At 38.5% G+C, this 23,407-nt stretch overlaps 1 protein-coding gene across 1 annotated transcript; it reads right to left on the minus strand.

The window, feature by feature from the left end:
* Positions 1-2,010: 2,010 nt before the first annotated feature.
* On the minus strand, positions 2,011-10,582 carry drd2l (dopamine receptor D2 like). The gene is made up of 7 exons (XM_053326696.1): positions 10,202-10,582; positions 9,439-9,548; positions 8,278-8,414; positions 4,994-5,211; positions 3,674-3,757; positions 3,048-3,402; positions 2,011-2,207 (listed from the first exon to the last, which is right to left on the minus strand). Exons 1-7 carry the CDS (start codon positions 10,580-10,582, stop codon positions 2,011-2,013), a joined length of 1,482 nt encoding a protein of 493 aa, XP_053182671.1.
* Between the last annotated feature and the right edge of the window lie 12,825 nt (positions 10,583-23,407).

Below are 23,407 nucleotides of genomic sequence, written 5' to 3' on the forward strand. Positions count from 1 at the left end.
CATAAATGTCTGTCCCACTATTTATGTCATTACATCTTTTAGTTGTTGAGATATTTCAGTTTGGACATGCATGGTGGACCGACCAACCAAGCAGGAGACATTTCACTACCTGAAAAAAGGCTTCCACAAACTACCACCTTCTGTTCTTTCATATCTGTTTTTCGAAATGATTTTGATTTTATTTACTTATGTAAAATTCACTGTTTCTAATTCACTGTTGCTAAAAAAATGACTGAGCTGCTACTGAATTGATTTTGTTTACTTTGCCAGACATTTGTTTTGTGCACTTAAGTGTGACCTCAGATAAATGATCTAATCTAAACGATCTAATAAAACTACACAAATATCCATGCTGAGGTTGTGCAAATGTCTGAGTGTTGCTTGCTTGTTGTTTATAACATGAGAACATAGTTGCTTCTTCCCTACCCGCTCATGACATTGACTGAATGAATGAATAAATAAAGCACCCAGGCTTCATTTGCTCTGGTATTGGTGTTCGAGTTCTTGTTTACTCCAATCATGCTGACTGACAGCTTGCACCAGTCTGAACTCCATAGATACACTAAGCTCTGTGAGTTTCTCCTCCCTGTGGCATCAGTCACGGGAGGAGAGAGGGACCTTGGGTTCAGCCTCTCCACAGCATCCCTCAAGGAGAAGCTGCATTTGCAACTTAATAACATTTGTTTTATCCTGCACAGTGAAGCACATTGGTGTAGTTTACTGACAGAACAGCAGAGTTACTGTCAAAAAGCTACCAGTCCCAGACAGTAAACCAAGCTTTTTTATCCTTTTGTGTGATAGTCAAACTTTCAGGCACTTGAGAGCTTGAATCAAATGCAGTAATTCAGGTTATAGGTTTCCCTCTCTACTTTCCAAATCAGGTACCCAGAAATAGATCTACATTTAAAGTCTGTAGACTGCGTTTTGACAGTTTAAAATCTATTAATGATATTGAATATTTTATTTTAATTTTATTTCCCCTCTAACAACACACTGATTAGTTGAAGATTATGTAGGATTTCAACTGACCCAGGTTTTCTTTGGTTGACTATAACATCAGTTATATGTACTTTGTAGATATGTTTTTCTCAATCATACTTTTTCCTTTTTCCTAAAAATACTACATATCTTTGAAACTTTGAAATGAATAAAGTTGTATCTTATCTCATATTTTAATTATGATGGTTATTATTTAAAAACAAAACAAGTAATGACAGAAAATGTTTATTATTATCATTATCCATTGACCACTAAGATTATTATTTACAACACCAAATTTTACATGTATTCACACTATTTAAAGCAAAACAAGTAATTAAAATAAAATACACATTTCATTGGATGAAAGCTCTCTTCAGTGTCTACTGATTTTGAATAGGCCATCAATCACCAAATCAATAACTACCTTGATGTAACTGGTTGTCAAAAAGTTTGAAAAATGATCGGAGCCTTGGGCGTGAGAATAAAAGTTTTGCGCTGGATCCTCATGTCAACTTATTCCATTCCTCTGAAAATGATGAGCACAAACAAAGAAATGACAAGATCATTCTTGTCTAGATTACAAGAAAACACAACAGCCAGAGTCCAACACAAAACAAGTCTTCAAATAAATTGGAAAAGCAGTCGTGTCTCGATGAGTCTCCCAAACATGCAGCAGTTATATTCCCCTTTTCAGGCTGTATGTAGACAACACAGTGCATGTCTACTTTTTCATAAATATCTCCAGCTTGTTTGTGTTTCTTGTTGCTATCTTTAGCCTCTCTTACATTCAGGACTCCTTTCTTTGTTATCATCTACTTATCTGTTTTCATTCCTCATGTATTGCATGTTTTGTCTTTCTTCAGCCCTATCTGAGCTTCTGGTAACATTTCACTTACTGTATCTCTAATTTTCACCCAGCTGGCTCGAATCACTTTGACTCAAATATTTCATGTGTAGTGTCTCCTCTTCTTCTTTCTGTTTATCAAAACAGTTTTTCTTAACAGTTGACGCTTCTCATCACTCCAATTCTCAGCAGTGCAGGATCTTGATGAAGGCTTTGCGAAACTCAATGTTGAAAGTGGTGTAGATGACAGGGTTGACGGCACTGTTAAGGTATCCCAGCCATGTGACCGCGCTGTACAGAGAGGGTGAGATACAGCAGCTCCTGCAGTGAGCTTTCAGCACGTGGGTCAGGAAGAAGGGCAGCCAGCAGATGATAAATACACCTTGGAAACAGGGACAGAATGTGGATTAACACAAAGCTGCTCTGAGAAGACATTCACCACCAGAGTTTAATGCAAGAAATAGACAGGTTAACTGGTAATAGAAGGTAGATCATGCAGCAGTCCCTCAAAGTAAGAACAAAAAAACAAACAATGAAGCATAAAGGTTCAACCAAGTGTTTTGCACTAAAAGGGTATTTTACAATCCTAATTTACTCTTTTTTCAAAAGGAGATATTTGCACATCCAATTATCTCATAATCAGGTGCATTGGAAAGTATCACTTCAGTTTTGAGAAAAGAAGATCTGGCACTCTGCTCTTTCTCAGCTTCATATTATTGATCATACTATCATCCCATAGGTTATGATTAATAAACTTCTTTTCTCAAGACAATCCTACTTTATCAAAGACTTTTGTGTTATTGAGTTATGAATATATAAATTCCTGGTTTTATGAAAAATAAACATCTAAATAATTAATTGTACATCTAGATGAGAAAGAAATGACTTATTTGAAGAGAATATGGAAAGTTCTTTGAGGTGGAATTTCACAAATTAAATGATGTCACATTTGCATGGGGTTATTCATCATAGCCGCTGCAACATAATTGCACCGAATAATGTGTGTCTTGTGTGACTAAAGTGCATAAAAGTTCAATGTCTCTGTCTCATTTGAAGATATATGGAACTATTTTAGTATGCTTACTTAATCATGAGTTTGTTTGTACACACTCACACACACACACACACACACACACAGTGATAGGCTAGAAGTGTACTGAGTATGTCTACATGTTACAATGATGAACACCTCATAAATGAGTCTGCACTTCCATCCACTCACCAAGCACAATAGCGAGCATCTGCGTAGCCTTTCTCTCCTTCTGCTGTGACAGCCTCCCTCTCACCCTCTCCTTGGTGATCCCCCATTTATCTCTACCTCCGCTGTGCTCCCTCCATCCTTCACGTCCCCTCATGCCGTCATCGAGGGTCGGGGGGCGAGGCATCAAGGCAGATCGTGTCACAGTTGAGGGAAGAACCGGGGCGGGTCCGACAGAGATGGACAGAGAAATCTTGGCACGTCCAGAGTGGGAAGAGGTTTGGGGAACAGGTGGAGGGGCAAGGCTTTGCTCGGTCTGCGGCAGGAACTGACCCGGCTCCACCTCGAGCGGGTGAACTACTGCCTCCTTCACCAGCGTCTGACACACAGAAAGAGAGGAAGATGGGTGAGGGAGGTAGGAATGAGGGGCCAAACATAGTTGTGGATGCTTGGTTGTAAATGTGAAATGAGAAGGAGGAAATGTAACTCAGAGTGACATTTATGGATGTAAGAGGGAGAATAAATAACAAGAAGCAAGCAGAGCATCAGTGCAGATGCAGCAGATTGTATATAAAAAAGACAGAGAAGTGACAGTAAAGAAAAGAGGACCCCTTTGTGTGCTGCTGAATCGATTTGATTAAAAGACTCACAACTTTCTTGCGCTGGGGTGCAGCGGTGGGGGGTCTCAGGATCAGGGCGCACAACTTCACATCCTCTGGTTGTGTACACTTATTCTGAGAGCAAAGGAGGCAGTACATAGAAAAAAGATAAATTATATTGGCAAATATCCCAACTATTTGAGGCTGATGCTTTTAGCGTAAGTATTTTTGATTAGGAACATATACATTTAGTTTGATTTTCTGTTACATATTAGCAAAAATATACTAAGATGCAGATTTATGATATATATGTATGTATATGACCACACCAGTGTATAGATTGGGCTCAGTTTTTAAGTACATACTTTAAATAGCACATACTGTATACTGCAGAGAAAGACAGCAGTTAAAATACAGCAGTTAAAAAAAGTCAAGAAATCCCAGTGAAGTACTCTTCCTGCTTTTACTGGCCAAATGAACAGTGGCCTTGGTTTGCCCTCTAGTCAGAACTGAACAATCATTTCTGATTTTCTTTTGTAATTTAATTTCAGCTTCTTTAAATATAAAATTGAAAAATGTCTCTTGCCATAGGAAAAAATGACCTGATACTGTTGTTTTAGCCTTCAACCTGACTTACTCAATACAAACTACAAACAGGCTCTGCAGACCGGTTATTACAAACTCAATTTGTGCAGCCAGACATTGTTTAAAACAACAAGATCTTTATTTAAATTTATAGTGTAAATCCCAAAGTTTCCAAAGATACCAAGTATGTCAGACTGAGATAGAGGAAAATGTTTTCAAAATTGTATGCATGAGTTTTAAGTATATTTCTATTTAATGGACTGGTGAATGGATGGATGGATGGATGGATGGATGGATGGATGGATGGATGGATGGATGGATGGATGGATGGATGACTGGATGGATGGATGGATGGATGGATGGATGGATGGATGGATTGGTTTGGTTTGGTTTATTTCTTTGAGTGTAAACATCATGCAGTTTCAATGAAGAGCTGGAACCGGCTGATACAGAGTATTTGATTCAGTGTGTCAGAGGTAGCCAAATTCAACATAGATTTTTAAAATATTATATTACAGCAAAGCAACCATTAACTTAAAAACAGATTTAGAAACATCAGAACTGATATAAGAAATTATTTAGCTCCCTTTTTTTCAAACTCCCTTCATGTCAACTTTTCTAATGGCACAATCAGAGTTGATGGAGGCCAGTAGAATCATGTATTAAAATGATTACTGGACAAAAGAAGGGAGAACGCATGCAGTCTGAAAAGGTTTGTGGAGTGAAGGGCTTAAAAATAATTCAAACAGAGTTGTTCTCAATTGACATCCTGATTTACCACTCTACCTTCCTGTGTCGATGACCTTCTCCCGCTTCAACTCCGCCTTGAGCATGGAGGCCATGTCTGCGCGGTGGTGCGGTGCGCCTGCCTCGTTTGCGCAGCACCACGCAGATCTGCGCATACACCAGCAATGTTACAATGAAGGGAACGTAGAAGGAGGCCACAGATGAGTACACGACGAAGGCTGGGTCTGCAAAGGAGCACGTGGTGCCTTCCCGGTTAGCTGGAGGAGAGAAAGAAAAGAGAAAAATGAAGAAAAAATGCACAGAAATAATATTAGACTGAGGATTTCACAGAATCTTACAAGAATTCAGTGTTTTTTATTGCCCAAGATCATGTTTTATTCAGAAACTTGTCAAATTATAAAAGCAAAACAACAGAAATGCTGAAGTTTAAAGTCCATTATTGACCTTGGAAACATCAGCTGGTAAACTAATTCACCACATGGTCCATTTAGTAGCTGTTCTAGAGCTTTTGATCCATTTGATCATATCACATGATCTTCTGCAACAGATGCCCAGTTATCATGTAATTGTAGACGTTCATGTTCCCATTTTTTGGTGGCACATGTGGCTGTAGGCAGAAATTGCAGGTATGTTTTTGGATCTCGCTTCCCAGAGATACGAACAGTGTCGCCTGTATGACATCAGTCAGTTGGCAGGTGGCAACGCTAGTAGAGACCATAAAAAAACAGTATGCCATTGCATTATGCACGCGTTAGCCAAACCTACCGAGGAATGTCACCAACACTTTCATACTGTTTACATACTGTTCAAGTCCTATTTAACCCAGAATATACAATAATCCAAATATCTTAAATTTTGTTTTAATTTGTTTGTACAATTTTGTACATAGAGTGTCTTCCAGGTTAAATTTGAGTGACACTTATTAAAAAATGTAAAAATCTCAATTCAAAAACTTCTGCATTTTTCACATTCAATAAATATCCACTGAAATCATGATGGCTGTTCTGTTGTCCTGTTTTAGGTAACTTAGGACCATAATATTGTGTTTTTCTCCATACACAGATCTCTCTCTGTTCTCTGAAAGCCTCATTAAAGATTAGTAACACATTTATTAATGACTGATATGGTAATTATGAATGAAAAAAGTATCCACACACAATGCCACAATGGGAACAGTATGTTCAGGTTAAGTACACTGACACAGGAATTAGTTACAAATGTACACAAGCACATGTGTGTTCTAATTTATGAGAAACACAATATTTTTCACTTGGAGAAACAGTTTGATCTGACATCATACAGTATGTTGCTGTGTTTGGACCCATAAGTGAGACTACCGGATGTCAACTCTCACATTCGCTCTTGTTTCTAACTCAAGTGGTTTCCTTTGAGTTTAATCTGAGCACATTCCAAGCTTAAGTCCCTGCTCAAAGCAGCCTTCATTAAAGCAGAGGTTAGCTGAGCATCTTCACTCTTGCTCCTCTTGTGAAGCAACACACAAATTGAGGATTATGTGTGCCCACTTGTTTGCCAGGCAGACGCTGGCTGTCACTGCCTCAAGGAGTACAACATATGGAAATGTTACTGATTGGTCTGTGTGTCTGTGCTAGTGGATATTTTTAGTAAAAAGCGTGCTAATTTGCTGCATGATGAGGTTTGTTGGCTGAGCAAACATATGGGGTTTCTTTACACTCTCATTAAGGACTGACGATCAAATTCAGGGACAGATGAACCAGCATATTGCAGAGGTTTTGTGTGCGCATGATGCTCTATTAGTGACTTGAGTCTTTCCTTTTTCTAAATGACACCTCACAGGAAAACCCCTTAGCAGCTGTGGACTAAACTAACTATGAATGACCCCATTTTCACTTTCTATATGAGCCTAAATTAAAAGAGGAGACATTTGTTAACCTGCACTGGTATACAACAGGCCATGTATGACTAAGCAGCAATCACTTCATCTGCATTTATTCCAGTTGCCTCTACAGTAGATGCTGGACTTGCAACCAGTAATACAGACAATCTCCCACCCCCTGAAGAAGTTAGTTGAAATCACTTTTCTTGATGTGTAGCTCAGTGGCAACCATGAGCAGTGTTGGTCCTTAAAAAGATATTAAGCCTTAATGGTTGTGATTATGTACCTTGATCACAGATGTAGCATGTTTTTCTACAGCAGTCTGAGAACTTGTCTTGTCCACCTACTCTTCTCTGTTAAATGTGAGTGTTTTTTTAAATCACCATGTACTGTGACAAACAGAAAAACAGTTACGGTCTTGACAGTGAAGCTGTATTTTCACATATAGACTTGAAGGTTCAGTGTTGAATTTTAGGAGATTTCATTCCCATCTTGCAACCCTCTGTAGTAGATGGATTTTGTCATGGAGTCATCACTCAAGTATGACATTTATATAACGATCAAACTGGAAAGGTGTCAAACTTGTTAACCAGGACAAAAACAAGATGTGGCTAAAAGCTCTGGAGTATTGGACCTTGTCCTAAAAAAATGTTTCCAATCCACATTTTATTCCTGTCACAGACCTCCAGACTAACAAATCCTCTCTCTGACATTTTCCTGAACAATTTGTTGCTAGCAAACACTCATTTGTTCCACTACTTAAAGGATAGGCTCACAAGTTTTATCAACTTAAAACAACAGTCAGGTGCCCATATGAACACTGACAGAGTTTTTAGAAGATCCCCTTCAAATGTGATTTCAATGTAAATGATGGGGACTAAAATCCAAACCAAAAATGCATTTATTAGTGAAGCTTCAGGAGAGTTAGTCATATGAAGTGGATATCTGCCACATTTACAATCTTTTTAGCATCAAATTTCCTCTTCGTGTTTCCTTGGACAGTGTTTCCCTTTTGAGCTGCAGTGGAAGTAAATCGTGACTTTAGCACTAAAAAGACTGTAATACTGAAAGATATCTACTCGATTTGACTCAGTTGGATGAATATTCATATTAGCTTCAGATTCATTTTAAATACATTTTTGCACAGGACTGTGGATTTTGGCTGTTTAGTGTTAGTTGTAGTGTAGTGAAACATTTGAGAGTGCTATAACCACATATATAACATGAACTAGGGGTCCTAGCTTCGAGGGCCCTGCTCTCACACAACAGGCATTCGCAACAGGCATTCACACACAAAAAATTTGGAGGGTAACCACCGCTATGCTTCCAGTAGCACTTATTTTGTAGAAATGCATGACTGAATTTCACTGTATCACTTTCTTGACTGTACTGACCTGGATTTTTCTGACAACACCTAAACTGGTAAGTGTGGAGTAACTTGAGAAGAGGGATCAGGTGATGCTCTTACCAGTGTTGTTGAGTCCAAACAGTAATGGGCAGGAGATGGTAAAAGACAGGAACCACACCACAGCAATCATCACTGCCACCCTCCTCCTGGAACTGTATCTAGTGTTGTAGAGCATCGGCATGGCCACTGCTGTGTATCTGCAATAGTACACACACAGACATATAAACAGATAAGACATTGATATATCTCTCACACACTCATGCAGTTGGACACCTTCCTCAATACAAAGTAAACACATATTATTGCATCTTCTGACCATTGTCATTTTCACTCATACTGTACTTTAAAGTAAACTCAGGCTCTTGATACAGAGAACAGACAACCAAACTCCCAGTTTCCCCTGAAACAGACAGACTGTCATTGTCTATTTCATAGCCACAAGGACACAAAACACAACTGCCAACATGTCAAAACCAATTAACTGTCATCTGCTGTAAGCGCAGGTGTGAGCAGTCATCTTCAACAAGCTGCTGTAATCCAGACCGTGGGCGGAGGGTCACGGACACAAACACAGAGCTAAAGTTACTAAAGACTGTACACATGAAACTCAGTTTTCAGTAGAGTCCATTTCATAATGTCTTTGTTGTTTTAGGTGTTAAAATCTGCAATATATGGGTATATGCTAATTTTGTAATGATTTGATATCTACCAATATTGCAGTACTATGCATACATGGCTACGTTTCCTTGATTCTTTATGTGAAACAGATATAAGCACCTTCAGATTACACTTGTCAGAATTGTATCCTTCAGCTCACTGTTGCATAAAGTCCAGACAGCTTTCTGCCTGCAGTATATATTTAATCGTCTACAGCTTTGACAAAGCAATTACACTCTATCCTTAGATATTGAAACAAATTTAACAAGTCTAAACTGCTGCAGCCTCAATGTGTCACTTTGTCAGAGGAATTAGGACGCAGCTGCAGACGACCTGCCCGCTGGGTGTCTGGTCCTGTGAAGAGGGCATTAAGTGGGACACCAAATCATTGAACAAAGTCCCCTTGATTCAAGATAAAACAGAACACTAACTGCAGAGGACATTGTTAAAGTTACAGTGCATTCCTGTCATCACCTGCTGGAAGAAAAACTGATGACTACACTACACAGGTCCTGATCTGTCCTGCTTGATGAAAATCAGAGGGAAGTTAAGGGAAGAATGCACCTGTCTATGCTGATGGCACAGAGGTTGAGGATACTGGCAGTGCACATCATGACGTCCAGGGTGAGCAGGATGTCACAGTGGATGAGACTGAAGCGCCACTCCCCCACCACCTTCAAGCAAGACAAATAAACTGGATCATTTTAAAAGTTCTGCACGTTTCATGATTTGAATTTCTTCACTCATTTTGTACATTTTGTTCAGTGTTCAATAAAATATGTTGGAGCATTTGCACTTCTGAAACATAAAAGCTTAACTCTAATCTAGAGCTCAAGGTTTTGCTGGTAAAAAATGATTTAGAGTGAGTTAAACCTATATTGGCTGATTTGTTGGCAGCAGAAAACACAACATTGACATTTTATTTCATTAATTTGTCTTTTTCTGTGCACTTGGTGAATATAAGTCCATTATTCACTCTCTTTTACCTCTGTTGTTTATCTTTACTAACTCCTAAGGGGAAACATTTTTATCCACTTTTTGCATCAAACAGAAACAATAAGTACAGAAAAAAATAAATGTACAATCAATTCATATATAATCTGACTGACTACTATGAATTATTACCAATTTTGTATTTTAATCATATAAAGTCTGTGTATATTGTACTTGTGGTTTAAATTTCTATAGTGTTATAGTTAATTCTCAAGTGTTTGGTTATCTTTAATGGCTGGGGGGGAACACAAACTGTTTTCTGTGCACAGGGCCATAAAGATCTGATTTGATTTGAAAAACACACTACAACGTACAAAAACAAGCACTAACACACCTCCATGTAGACGCCCCAGGGCATGACCAGCGTGGCGAGCAGCAGGTCTGACACAGCCAGGGAAACAATGAGGTAGTTAGTGGTGGTCTGCAGAGCACGCTCCCGTGAAACCGCCACACACACCAGCACATTACCGAACACCACGCAGAAGATGAGAAGCACCAGCAGCACTGCGTAGAAGTTGTACGGAGGAGAGGAGGCTGAAGGCGAACTTGTGCAGTTTGTGGAAGTCAGTGAGGAGGAGGGGGAAGAGGAGGAGGTGGGGAAGGATATGGATGAGTAGAAAGGGTCATGGGTGACAAGCATGGAGAAATTGTGCTCAAGGGACAAGAGAGGGAAGGAGGGAGGGGAGGTCGCATCTGACTCGTTGAGTAAAGTCATGATCTTGCTCCAGTGGACATGGCCAGTCTGAAAAATTGATAGGAAGAAAGAGGAAGAAAAGAATAATGATAGTAGCACTCTTCATGGATCACTGTGCACTCAACTACACGATAGATCCAACAGAGACTGGCTTCCAAATCTGGCAACAGAGGAAAAATAAAATAAAAGGTCAATGTGGCACCAGGGTATAGGAAGTTTGTCTTTGGAGTCACCCTCAGAGAGACAATTTAGCAGGACACCAAACAAGACATGCACACAAACATCACAACACTGTCACCTGATTAAGTCTAAACCACTGAGTGACTGAGACAAAGATCTTTCCCGACAGATTGATTTTCACCTTTGGTGCTCTAAAAGGTTGATTGAACGGAAGTAACTCGACTTCTTGCAGAGGGGAACTACTGACACATAAATTCTGTTTTACTTGTAAAACTTAACTTCAGTTAAAGTTCTGCAGTACTTTAAACAGTCAAAGGACTCAGTGGGCTGGTTACACAAAGTGACTTCTTCTTTTATCATCTTTATCACCTGGCTTATTCTTATTGCCTTCTCCTGACACTGACATTAAAGGTGCCCTGTGTCATTTTATTGTAAACAAATGTTATCAGTACATAAACTGTTTATCACCAAAATGCATTGTGTGTTACTCGAGTACTAACAAAGGTGTAGAATGGATTTAGCTCCTCATAAAACATTTGCAACACCAATTTTTATAAATATTTTAAATTGTGAACGTTTCTTACTGCCACAAACTGTGTTCCATCAGTGGAACAGCACGAACCTCAGTGCAGGATGAAAATGGCACTACTAATGATCAAAAGGTACCTATAATCTGTGTTCTTCTTTGTTTCTATTACAGTTTTATAGTTCATCATTATGTTGTTTTTTTTGCATGTATCATTAACTGACTGTAACCCAAATTGCACCCCTGAAACATAAAAGCTTAAATCTAATCTAGAGCTCAAAGTTTTGCTGGTAAAACATTTATTTAGAGTGAGTTAAGCCTACTGTATATTAGCTGATTTGTTGGCCACTTGGGACAGCAGAAAACACAAGATTGACATTTAATTTAATTAATATCTGGATCTTTAGTGGCTAATTACTCAACTATTTTCACCAGCTAGTCCATTGTGCCCTTTGGTGCTGAACAGGTAATGTACAGTGAGTTTTTAGAGCTTTGATAACACCTACTGCAACCAAAAACAACAATATCAAGGTGGGGAGTGAGGCAAAACAATACATTTGCACCTGAACAGCTAAACCATGAGCTGAAAGCCACTATTAACCTTAGTAAAGTTGAGAGCTGCAGGCTCTTTCATTTCTCAGTATCAGTATTTTATTCCATGTCAAATCCAAGCTGACCACAGCCTCTGATCTGCATGATAGAGCAGACAGTTTTACACCACCAGTTGAAGCCTGCAGGGGAGTATTGGTTAATACCCAAAAGACTCACTTTAAATATATCCAGAAACTGATTTCTGTGTATAATTCAGAAGGAATTTGATGTCAATGTGTTATTCTGAGTTTAAAAATCAAAAGGCTAAAACAATTGAATAAAAAAGGCACTATTTTGTGGGCTGGCTTTGCAATGCAACATTTGCACTGCTGATACTTTGCATGTTTCTGCAGAGGAGATGGGATATCATACCTTTTCTTCCACCCTGACTTTTCCCTCTTTCCTTCTGTTCTGATACACTCAAAGAATAATGGCATGCAACAAGCTCAATAAACTATTTCTCAGTAACAGGAAGTTGATAGATAACTACAGATAACTACACCACCACCTATACCCCATCAAGTCTCACAGAATATGTCACTTATCTGTATTTGTCCTTTGACCCTTGATTTGCATTTCTAATCAATAGATGGATGGAGCCTAACAAATCAATAAGCTATAACTCCTGTTGACCACCACTGGCCGCAGCACAAGAATAAATTATTCTTTGTGGCACATGTATTGATTTCACACTGTTAGGTATCGATCTGACTCAATGGATAACTTGTTGTGCAGTAGTAAAGAGGTCAGTCCAAAGTATAGAGGTCAGTCCAATCGTTACAGGGAGTGGCAGTGTGCAGTGGGCTTGGTAGCTAATGTCAACTGGTTAAAGGCATAAATACACATTTAAACAACTAGAAAGCACTTTGCCAGACGCTGTATTTTAAAAGACAAAATATTGAGACAACTTAGATTTGTTCTTGATCACATTACACTGGAGACATTTTTTTTTTGTAGTCATTCATGGGGGGGTGAATTCAAAAGTTCCCTATCTTGCCATGCCAAAAAAATACATAACAAGAAGTCAGTACCAAAACTGATTCAGAGCTGTTACGATCTGTTAATTAATGCTCAACTGTTTTGGAGGTCCTATTTGTTTCACATGGAAGTTAAAGTCCTCCTCGTGTTTTGCTTATCGTTAGTTCAGTTGGATGTTTAAGCTTAGAGTTTATGTGTACCTGTCATTTTATGAATTTTAACAGGGTTATTTAATTTATATGAGTACGTACTATATCAGACACAAAGTACATCATTTGTACTTTTTTTTTTGGGGGGGGGGGGTGCTCATTTCACTGAATCAATTGGTCCTTGGTTGAAAGCACAACATTTAGCTAGAGCTACAACAAATCATTATTATTTTCACTTTTAAACCGCTGATTATTTTCTCAATTAATAGATTATTTTGTCTATAAAATATCAAAAAATGGTGAAATATGACCTTCACAGCTTACTTAGAGCCCAATATGATGTTATCACATGGCTTGTTTTGTCTGACCAATAAATCAAAACTCAAACATATTCAATTTACTATCACATAAGAGAAAGAACATGAGCTAATCTTGTTTGGCAAGTTTGACATTTTTGGTTGAAAATTTCAAACTTGCCAAACAGTAAGCTAATTAATTAATCTAACTGATGAATCAATTCACTCTGGCACATCCAACAACTACCAGTGTTTCACTTTATTGCACAAGGTCAGTGAATGCAAACAAGAGAGCCATGAGAGATCATTCCAGATACAGATGAACGTTTGCTTCTGGTCATGTTTGTGGACTTGAGGTACACTAATCTAATCTCATCTCAGTTAACTTCATAAATGAATTCAAATATGTCAAAGAGAAGGATGCCCCAAAGAAAAAGCTTTTTGCCAACAGACTGCAGTATTGTAATTCAATAAAGTCAGAGTAATCAGCAGTGGAGAAAATGAAGTCTTCAAACTGTTGTGACTTGCCCAAAGCAATTTATTGTCTTTTGTTTTTTGAAAAAAAGATCTGACTTGGAGAACATAATATAGTGATTAATGTGATTGCAACATAAAAACTCTCTTAAACAAAACTATCTTCACATTCTCTTTATAAGCCAAATGAACAAAGTAATCTCAACTATCCTCCTCTTGTTTCAGGTAACTTCCCTTCCCCTTGTGTGTTTCCCACTGTCTGATTGTCTGATTGTCTGATTGTCTGCCCCGCCCTGATTGTTTCCACCTGTTTCCCATCACCTTGTGTGTGTGTGTGTGTGTATATATAGTCTGTGTTTCCCTTTGTCCTGTGCCAGTTCGTCTTGTCTTATCACCAGAGAACCACGCCAGCCACATTGATCCAAGTCAGGTTTTTTTTTGTATTCTGTGTTATATTTTTTTTGCTATTGCCTTTCTTAATTTTAATACTTTGTCTTTGTACTATATCCTAGCTAGTTTTCCTCTCTGCGAGTGATTTTGATTTGTGTACTTTGATTATATATTCCTCTGTAAGAGTGACTTTATTTTGCTACTTTGTAATTATTTCGTTTTTCACTTGTACTTTGTCTCCGAGTCTTGCGATTGGGTTCAAGGCCTTGTTCAGTTCTGACAACGTATATTTCTGACAAGAAATATATTTCTTCTATCAAGACTAAAGTCAAACACTGTTAGCAAGCTGGAAAGTCCAAAGACTGAGAGAGCATCAGTTGTGTTTAGTTTAGTTTGACATTGAGTGAAGTAAATATGATATCAAAAACATGATTCAAGTTTGAAATGTCTCACTGATGTGCAGACAGGAACAATAATGAACTAAGGACAAAACTTAGCAGAGAAAAGTGATTGTGAGTGTTGGTAGTTAAAATGATTAAAAATGCTACCAATGCCATATGTCCAAACAAAACAGACAGTAAATCATTTAACAGCCTTTGAAAAGGGTTGACCTGACAACTCTTAAACCTTATAAAGTTTTTTAACCTTTTACATGTCCTGACTAATCTTCTAGATCTGCTTACTTTGCTACTCTAATTTAAAACAAATCAGTCCAGCCCAAGAATGTTGTTCAGCAGTGTCACTAATCAGGCCCGATGCTATATATTGGAAATATGGCTGCATGGGTTACTTGGCTTTAACTCTTACAGTGACATGTTTCCATTTTCCTGACAAGAGACATTTGGGATCATGCAAATTATGACTGTCCTCTCCAGTTCTGCTAACATTTTGTGGAGGATGTTGGAGTGGATGGTTATGTGTTGGTGTCTTTGAACCATCATCGTGATATTTCCCATAGACTGTATATAAGAAATGGACGTAACATCCGTGACGTCACCCATTGGTTTGTGGACTGTTGCTCGGAAGCCAATAGTATCGAATCTAGGCAGCGCCATCTTGAAAATTTCAGGTGCATGCTGGGAAAAAAAGAACACGGATTCTACTTATATGGGTATGAGGCGGAGTCATGGACAGACGTATAGGCGGGACCAACGGCGGAACGGGACGCTGCGATTGGTTGCGAGGGCTGGATCACAAAGACATTGGTCAATCAACCTGTCAATCAGGACGTAGCCATGCCCCAATGCTTACCCTGCTTTATCATCAAATATAAAATCAGGGTCCCCAAATTTCACAAATGAACATCATACTGCATTGAAGAAGGTTTTAAACTAGCGATCGAGACCATAAACACATTTTGACAACATTTACTGAGGTTAGAAATCAAGTGAGAAATTGGTGAATTCTCCATTGACTTGACAGAGCCGGACGTCTTTCTGAACACAAAATGATCGTCCCCTGGTGGCCTTTTGATAGAATGCAGCTCTAAGTTACTTCCGCATTGGCTTCTTTTCAGAGGACAGGAACTCCCCGCCTGATATTTCCCTATAACGTGCCTTATGGTTGCCTAAACCTAATCAAACATTAATAAGGGACAGCTGGATAAGAAAACGCTCTTATGAATGATTTTTGTAAGTTACATGGGTTGTTTTCTGCACCAACAAAACAACCTCTTTTGTTGTTAAGGTATGTAGACATGTTGGTCAGGGATCCTTCTACAGCATCTTCATTCACTAAAATAGATTAGATACAATAAAAGTGCGCTGTATCTGATTAACGACACTTCTCTCAAAGTTTCTTGAATCAACATGGCAACCGATCAACACAAACCTACAGCCGCTACAGCAGACATACAGTATAGGCTATCATATAACAAAGAATTTATTGTTCATAATTATTGGCAATATGTATAATTTCTACTGAAAGAAATACCCAAGCAGAAAGTAAAGTGTGTGTGATTAATTAATAAATAGGTCATCCTGTTTGGCTTTGTTTAGTTTATTGGTTTCCTTTCAAAACAGGGTGAAATGATCCCTGATCTGAGAAGTCAATTCAATTTCACACGTGGTCACCAAAGCAAAGCTGAGTAATTGTGTTTACACATCTGATGCCGTACGTACACATGTGCAGCATCGGTAGCCCTGAGGTCATGGCTACAGATGTCAGTCAATTTTCTTTGGTGTAATTCTTAAGGTCAGATTTTATGAGATCATATGGCTATGTGGACATGCTTGGCCTGAGAATAGCACTTGAGGGGAGATCTTCACTACATATGCATTACTTTTCCCCTTTCAATGCTTGAACACTTCCATGTCATGCTAGTGGCTCTATGGATGGCTACACACCTTCATAATTTGGTTCTGAGACAATATGACCTTTTCTCTGTCGCTACCTGTTCACATTTTAGTTTTTTATTTTCAGGTCTTAAAAATTATCATAAAAATTGGTTTGTGATTCCTTAACTTTTCATCTAGTAGCATCATCATTTCAAAAATTCTAATTTCTCCAGTATTTTGATTTATATTCAAATACCTGCAACAATGTATAATTTTAACAAGCGTAACTTTGTCTTTTGGTGTTTCTTGAAGTGAAAACAGAAATCATTCATATCCTATTTGCTTCTTGTGCTACTTTTTTCCCTGATTGCCCTTCACACTTTCAGCCACCATGACTGTTGCCTCTCGTTATTATTCATGCATTGTTAGGGACATAATATTACCTGAATTATGTGGATGGGCAATGAGCTCAGAGCTGTGTCCCCTAAACTTTTGTGGAGCTTGATATGTTAAAATGCAAATGTAACTTTCTCTGTGGGGAAATAAAATCACAGTCAGGCTGGAAAACTGCAAATGTTTATGTTTTGTTATTTATGAAGCGTTAACCTTTGAAAGACCAGTCCAAGTTTCCTAACCCACAATCTTCACCAAAGTTGTTCATTAGATCTGATTTGTTATCATTTAATCTTCAATGCTTTACAACACTGTGTTACAACACAACACTGCATAATGAAATCAGCTACACATACAGAGTCACATTTAACATAACATCACTGAAGAATTAATGGAGGCAGATATAAAAAAGGTGTGATGATACAAATGTTAAGCTATAATGATACAGATATGTTTCTGCTTATTTTTAATAGAAACAATCAGTAAAATAATGAAATATCTCAGTTTATATTGATGTGGTGTTACATTAGTTTGATGTTGTGTAGGGAACATGACTCAATACACGCTTTAATAAATTGTTGCCATTTCATTAAGACCTTTACCTTCAAAGAACTCAGACCAAGTCAATTTACCTTATTCACTTCATTTGACCCCATTACTGCCTCAGGCCGATCCCTCGACTCCATCATTTGTTTTTCTGGCCGCACATTTAAAAATGCATGAAGGAAAATTCATAATAATACAAGGATTGTCTTTGCTGGTAAACTGTTTTGCAATATTGTGTTGGAGTGAAGAAGCTGGAGTTGATATCAAACCCCTGCTTTGTGCTTTTTAAATGTGAAAAAAGTAACAATTTATTATTTTCACTTCAAAACTGTAATTTCTTTTTGCACTGTGTAATTACTCTATAGTTTGTTGTTTTGATTTCATTTTCCTCTACCAATGTCTCCACGCTTCTCCAGCCTTGTGTCGTCTGATGCCCTTTTTTCAAGTGTCATCCACAGATTCTGTTCTTAATCTCCCTTCAATAACCTCCACTGGCTGATGTCCCTCTATCCTCTCTTCTTATCTCCTTCTCCTGTTTAATCTCCTGTTTCTCCTCCTCTGTAGCTCCTCTCTGGAGACACTTGACAGGTCTATTACATTGTTGGCCTTGTCTGCCCCCAACACCAGAGAACACACCCCCCTCCCCCCCAAAAAAAAAGAAACAGAGAAGACTCCTTCAGTGTTTTACCCCAGTTCTGTTAAGGCTATGAGCTGGCCTGCAATAAATCTTTCATTCCTTTTACTGAGAGGCAGGAATGAGTTGCAGCCACTGGGAATGATGTGGATGTTCGGCTGCAGCATAATAAGCATTCTGCTGAGTTCAGGGCAGAAAATATTCACAGTTGTCTCACACTTCTCAACATCATTTCTTCACTCAATCTCTCCCAGAACTCCTCATGATCCATTTCTTTACTGTTTTTTTAACAAGCACAATCCACTTTTGGTAACAGAACTTCAAGGCGACGTATTTAGTTATACTATATCAATGCAATATATCAATATATCAATATATCAGTGGCGTAATCTTTGTTTTTCTTTGAGGAATCAATCAAGCAATGAAAGACATCATTGTTTCCTTTCAACTGTTATTTCGAGCAACTACAGATATTCAGAGGTACACCTGAGATACGCTGCTCTAAAACTGCACATTCCCCATATGGTAATGTACACTCGATTAGCAACCTGTGCAGAGCAATGGCACCAATTATGATGAAATGACATCTTATACTACACCCACGGTGCATGTCTTCTAGTGTTAGTGAAAAAGAAGGATAAAAACACAAGTCAAATGATCTCATCACAGAACTGAGTGAAGAAAAGGTGTTACAACTATAAAGGAAAAGTGCAGGCAAGCTATTGAGACAAACAGTTATCAATAGAAGAGGAGCTTAATCACTCCTGTAATAAGTAACCTGACAAAAAATGATCAGAGAGATTAAATGAGGGAGTGAGGATCCAATATCTCATTGATTGATTAACAAAATAGAGACAGAATCACGTCAAACATTCACTCACATGAGGAGATCTCAACCCTTGGGGTTGGTGCTCCAAAACCAAGCACACACACACACACACACACTGCACACATTTTATTCAAGAAGCAATTTTGCATCTTATCCATCTTTTATTTAAAATGAGAGACTGTAGCTTTTGGGAGTTAGCTTCAAATGATGTGTGCCTGATGTGTGCAGCTTTGACATTAAAGTCAAGTTGAACCAACACACTATCACACACTAGCTGTTGAGGTGAAAGTGTTCCAATGTTGCTTCAAAAGACAGTTTGATTCATCATATTTGGCACTGGACGAATATCAAGAATTATTAGTTTCAGTAAGAATGTTGGTCAGGATACAGATGGTATAAACGTTAAAAAGCCAGGCTGACTGCTTCTACAAAGTAAAACATGAGTATCAGTGCCAAATATGTTTACCTTGTCCTTTTAGATTCTATATTTCAGACATTTTTCCTTTAACTTGAGAGAAAGCGTCCAAACTGGTGATGGCAATTCAGAGCCTTTTGGCCACCAGAGGGTAAAAGGTAATATATCTGTGTACTCAGTCCAAACTGATGCAAGGTGGTTTTATCATTTTATCAAGGCATCATTACTCTGAATCTTCAGTGGACAACTATGCAATGCACACCATCTCAAAATAAAAACATAATATGGAAAATTGTTAAAATAGTATAATATGAATGTTTGTGCAAAGGGGGTTTCTGGACTATCTCCACACAAACATAACCAGACAAAGGTGAAATGTATACTTTATAGGACCCCTATGTGAAAGAGGTAATGACAGTTACCACTTTGATTCATGGGTCCTAATCATATTCAGTGAACATATTTGGGCAGACAAATAAAGCACACTACTCACATTGGACAATATTGTACTAAAGTCTATTACATATTTTTGTAAAATGTAGTTTTTTGGTCCACACTACCATTTAAAGAGTCCTGTAGTTCAAATGCATTTATTTCTGTTAACCAGCATTAGGATGGGATGGACACTGTGTTTATACATGAATACATTGAGCCTTAGACCCACTATGTCTGTTTTACACTGTATGTTTGGATCTGCTGTTTCTTGTTTTGTTTGTTTTATTAAGAGCGCCTTAAGAATTTCATTTTGAGGTTCCTGTTGTCACAATAAACCTGTAACTGAACCTGTTGTTCAGTGCTCAGTATTAGAGCTGCAACATTTAGTCAATTAATCCATTAGTGACAGAAACTTAAACGCCAGCCGTTTTAGCAATTAAATAATCATTAATGGCTTTTTTTTAAAGCAACAATGTCAAACCTTTGCTAGTTGGTTCCAACATAATGTGATGATTAAATTATTTTCTTTTTCATATGTGACAGTAAATTGAATAGTCTATTTTTTGGTTTCTGGGCTGCAGATCGGACAAGGCATTTGAGGAGGTCAACTTTATGTCTGGAAAATGATAACATTTTGACTATTTTCTCACATTTGATTAATCCCTATAATCGACAGATTAATCGTTAATAAAAGTAATCACAGTTGCAGTATTTAAGACTTGTATCCATTACAATTACATTCGCGAAAAACACATGTTTCAAGTTGTCACTTAAGAATCACATTTATAGAGTCTCTTTTTTTTTTTGTTTAGGACTGAAAGTTGTCAACCCATGCATCACAAAGTCACAGTAATAAGAATTTATCTAAACCCTTCTTAGCAGTAAAAATCTGTTTTTCAGCCACTTTAAAGCTTTTAAATCACTTACCCTCTCCTGGCAGAGCTGCTCACATCCAGGTCCGCTCCTCTCTCAGAAACACCGGGGAGAGATTGGCGTTGAGGCTGCAGCATCTCATCCAACAATTTATAGCCGAGCCACCCACCTTGACCTCAGCGAGTGTCAGTCCACACGCCGCTCCTCAGTCATATAGTTCCCCTCCTCCGGTGCGTCGCTGCTCGGCTGCAGAGGCCGAGTCAGCGCGGCGGGAGTCTGACAGATGAAGCGCGGAGGACGACGATGGGAATAGTTAGAAGAGAGGAGAGGAGGAGGAGGAAGAGGAGGAGGAAGAGGGGGTTTCACGTGCAGTTTCAGTACACTGTAGGAAAAATAATCAGAGCTGTCGAGACAGCCTCGTAGCCAGAACAACAGATATTCAGTTTTCACGGACTTGGTTGGAAATCACACAGGAGAAACATGCCAAGTCCACTATATGACAAAGGAACCCTTCATAGTAGGATAATACTAAAAAACCAACCCGTGCTTAAATACAACATTACATTACAAATGTGCTCATTTAAAAAAAGGTTTGACTCGATGTTTGCGTCAGAGAGCATCACAGCCAGTTTTTATAGACAGGACTTAATTAACAAAAACAATAATTTCACCAAAATTGCACAATTTAACAAGCTTGAGCATTGTTGTTAATTTATTCCACAGCTGAACTGTCCACAGCTAAACGCACTCTGCAACACCACCTAGAGCTACAGTTTGTTTTAAATCACTGCTCACCTTTTAAACAGCTGCAGGCGACGCCTCTCAGTGTGGGATCCCATCAGGCCTGAAGACCTTCTTCCATTCATTCATGCATTTGCATGTGAGGTCTGCGGGGGGCAGCTGCACCTGCTGCGCCTTGAGTGCATGGCGCATGGACCAACATGGTCAGTGAAGACATTCCTCATGAATATTCACACATCACAGTAAATTAACCAAATGTCAATCCATGTCTCACAGCAGTCATTGCACTTGGCATGGCTTCCGGCGTTCTGTGTTGTCCATCTCTCTTTTGACTCCTTTTCGAAACTGCTTACAAACCAATAACAGTGGCGGGGCTCCTGCTGCAAGGCTAATGTAGGAGGGGACCTGTTGCGCTTTTCTTTGTTCAGTCATATAGCCTATAATGTCAGATGTTCATATTAAACATAGCAAAAGTGTCAAATAGGTAAATATGTGTAGAAGTCTACCTGTGAGCAAGAAGCACATGCTACAGGGGATCTGAATGCTTGGTTTTCAAACGTTTCTTTCAGCTTGAGCTGGAGTCAGCAGGTGACACATTTCTCTATCTGCTCCAGCATCAAGCTGGCACTGTGAGTGTTCTTGCTTTGCACCCATACAGTCTATGTTTGCACCGCAGGCAGAGTAAAATAAGTTGTTTGTCTGCATCAAGCATCATCATCATCACTGTGGTTGTTTTCACTTGTGCCAATCCTTCCTTCAGTTTTTCTAACTTATCAGTATATTGTTAGCTCTGCTAATTCACTAAGGAACACATTTAATGTCCTGTAAATTCTTCAAAATAAAAGTCTTCCACTATTTCATCAAGCATTTAAGATGAAGCAGTGAAGCAGGAAATGTTGAGTTTGCATTGGCAGTAACTTCACACAACTCTGATACTGCTGTCCCTCTCTGAAAAGCTGGCCAATCAGAGCAGAGTGGGTTCATCAGGCTGAAGGCCTTAAAGAGACTGAGCTAAGACTGCCTGTTAAGAGACAGAGGCTGAACTGAAAGGCTGCAAAAAGGGCCAGTAGGAGATAAATAACTTTAGTATAAAAACATAATAATATAAAGCTGGCATGATTTAATCTCCTCATGCTCCAGCAGCAACCTTCCAAACCTTCATCGTATCATCTATTATTGCTACACATACTTTTCCATGTCAATGCTAGCTCCCAAAATTCTTTGAGCAGCAAACTTAACCTTTAACCTTGCTGGTCACCCTTAAAACTTGCAGTTTGCACTTTGAACTGCCTGATTGCACTTTTGAACCACATTTATACTGTCAATTGCTTATTGTTACTATCTGAGTTATATCTATATTTATTAATTTATCAAGGCTGCTATTGTCCATCTACTAATGACACTGCACATTGAGCTTTTTTTGCTGGTCACATAGACAAGGGTAATATATAATCTCATTAAATCGACATGGTTCCATTGTGTTCAGTCTATAAATCCAGTTCACTGCCTCTCAGCATACTGATGAAGAACAGTTTTAGGGAAAATAAAGTTAGATTAATTTCCTAACAGAGGTTACTCTCATATTCAGCAATGAGTATATTTTTAAAATGTAAACATCTTGTCTGATATTAATGCTCTGATACAGTTTGGTAATGCTTTATAAATATACCAAAATATGTTCATTGCAAATAGCATTTCATTTTGTTGTTTGCGGGTTGTTGGTTTTTTTACATTTTCAAAGAGCCAAACTTCTTCCATTCAAACATAAAACAAAAAAGTATTGACATCGTCCAAATCAGTGCTGTGGGATGGCCAAGAATATATGACTGAAATCTTGGAATAATTAAAGAGACATATTCAGACACACTGACTGTGTTCCAGTGAGGATTAAACCTCACCAAACACTGTTTGGCTATGTTAGCAAGAAGGTCACTGTCAGGCAAGGTCACTGTCAAGATTCACTGAAGACATAAAAATGCTAAAAGCAAAGAATAAATCTGACTGCAAGAGATCGAGGTGACAAGACTTAAGTGGAAACTCTGCTGTTTGAACAAAACCAGGGTTTCAAATGAGACAATTTAAGATGTAGCCCATCTTGAGGACAGATATGCATTGAAATG

The sequence above is a fragment of the Scomber japonicus genome, chromosome 10, assembly GCF_027409825.1.
Source record: "Scomber japonicus isolate fScoJap1 chromosome 10, fScoJap1.pri, whole genome shotgun sequence".
NCBI classification, from domain to species: Eukaryota; Metazoa; Chordata; class Actinopteri; order Scombriformes; family Scombridae; genus Scomber; species Scomber japonicus.

Bases quoted from the DNA above. Each gene is read 5' to 3' on its own strand.
- drd2l (XM_053326696.1), bottom strand. From the start codon at position 10,582: ATGACTTTACTCAACGAGTCAGATGCGACCTCCCCTCCCTCCTTCCCT. The intron at 9,549-10,201 runs GTGTGTTAGTGC...TCTTGCTTGAAG, and splicing joins CCTGGGGCGTCTACATGGAG to GTGGTGGGGGAGTGGCGCTT. The intron at 8,415-9,438 runs GTGCATTCTTCC...GTACTATTGCAG, and splicing joins TGTGCCATCAGCATAGACAG to ATACACAGCAGTGGCCATGC.